This window comes from Hibiscus syriacus, unplaced genomic scaffold (assembly GCF_006381635.1).
Source record: "Hibiscus syriacus cultivar Baekdansim isolate YM2019G1 unplaced genomic scaffold, ASM638163v2 tig00010050_pilon, whole genome shotgun sequence".
Classification (NCBI taxonomy): Eukaryota; Viridiplantae; Streptophyta; class Magnoliopsida; order Malvales; family Malvaceae; genus Hibiscus; species Hibiscus syriacus.
Genome location: NW_024062206.1, coordinates 193,199 through 195,130, shown reverse-complemented (window position 1 = coordinate 195,130; position 1,932 = coordinate 193,199). Strand labels below are relative to the sequence as shown.

At 34.4% G+C, this 1,932-nt stretch overlaps 1 protein-coding gene across 1 annotated transcript; it reads right to left on the bottom strand.

The window, feature by feature from the left end:
• Positions 1–1,057: 1,057 nt before the first annotated feature.
• Positions 1,058–1,579, bottom strand: LOC120203584. Its single transcript, XM_039203836.1, has one exon. The coding sequence runs from the start codon at positions 1,577–1,579 to the stop codon at positions 1,058–1,060; it is 522 nt and encodes a 173-aa protein (XP_039059767.1).
• Positions 1,580–1,932: the final 353 nt, after the last annotated feature.

The window sequence follows — 1,932 nt, the reverse complement described above, 5'->3', positions numbered from 1 at the left end:
CAAAACAAGTACATATTTTGTATGATATGTCAACGTTTTATTTGGCAAAAAATAATTTTCTTTCAAAAAGAATGGTAGGGCTTAAAATGATTAAATATAATAGTTTAAGAGCTTAGTTTAACCAAAAAATAATTTAGGTACTTAATACAAAAAAATGCATAGTTTGAGTACTTAATTTCACTTTGAGCCATAGTATGCCCATCAGTACAAATTAATTTTGTTGGATAACATACACTTCACTCCTAACTAAAGAATCCTAATTTGAGCATTGGAAATAATACTTTTAAAAGAGACTTACGAATTTTAAAATACAGCTGGTAAAACATAAATATTATTAAAAAAATCAGAGTCTTATAAAGATTTATTATAAGAATACTGTATTTAATTTAATTTACTTAAATTATATCTTTAAAATTCAAATCATAAATATTATTAAAAAAATTTATCTATTGCGTACGGAAATCCTTTATCGTATATAATTTTACGGGCCAATAAAATTCCTGGACAATTGTATTCGGGATAAGATCATTAATGAAACAAATTGACCACAATAATGAAGGTTTCACGTTTGACCAGGTCTATCATTGCTGGTCAACAACCTCAACATTATAAATACGTTTGTTTATCTTATGAGTAATTTCAAACCAGAGGGGAAATTACCCACTAAGTCATCCAGACCTTAATATTTTCCACAGTTTCATGATCCTCGTGCTTATCCTTTTAAAACCATTGCATAAATTCTCAAACAAACCTTCCTACTTATTTATTTTTTTAAAATGAAGCTCTAATTGTGATTTTAATCGTTTACAATACTGAAATTTAATATTTATTTTTTTATAGCGGAAGGATAAAAGTTATCCAAGAATTGAACTAGGGATTAATTGTAATTAAATATTTTTATTTTTTTGGATAATTTCGTTTCATTACCCAAGAAAGCAGAAAACCTGCTACAATTAACATCGTACAATAAACAGCAGAGATAAATCAGTAGACATCAACAGCAAAACAACAAACACAGTGGAGGAACAAAACAAAAAAAAACAGCTTAGGAAATGCCCTAGTTAGCGCAGAGGATTGTATTTTTGGGATCGTTTCTATTGATAGCCTTACCCTCCATACGGACACGCAAAGCTTCTTTGATGTCCTGAAGAACTTCATCCACTGACTGCACTCTTCCTCCATAGAGTCTGCTGTTTATCTCCTTCCAAATACTATAGATGTGGCTTGTCCAAGCAAGTCGAAGCACTCCCACAATGAATGATTTTCCCTTGAGGCATCGAATTGCCCAAGCTAACTCACCATCCCAACAACTAACCCCCCGATAAACATCACAAAGAGCAAGAATAGCTCCCCATAAGTCTTTAGCAAAGATGCAACCAAAGAACAGATGTTCTCTACACTCAGCCTCCATACCACACAGTAAGCAATCAACATTCTCAATTTTTAAACCCATTCTTTGAAGTCTAACCTGAGTAGGGATCCTGTCAAGAATGGCCATCCACGCGATGACACTATGTTTAGGGATACGCCCAAGGAACCAAACAATATGCTGCCAAGGAACCTTAGCAGAGCTTCCCATATGCTTCTAGTGCTCAAGCTACGGTCTAGGCCAGGAAACATATGGGAGACACTAGGTCTGATTTTCAGAATGTATTTGAAGCCCCATCTCACATTCATGGGAATATTCATCTGCCAGAAGTCATTATTCCCGATCACATAGGCTTGCATCCAAGCAACCCAAAGAGAGCCCTCATTTGCTAGTAATTTCTTGATTAGGTGTACAACACAAACTTTATTCCAATCACCGACAGCTTGAACACCTAACCCACCCTCAGACTTCAATAAACAGATTTTTTTTCCAGCTAACACGAGCACCTTTAGCAGGTAAATCAGATCCCTTCTAGAAAAACATGGTGCAAATCTGTTCAATAG

Bases quoted from the DNA above. Each gene is read 5' to 3' on its own strand.
- LOC120203584 (XM_039203836.1), bottom strand. From the start codon at position 1,579: ATGGGAAGCTCTGCTAAGGTTCCTTGGCAGCATATTGTTTGGTTCCTT.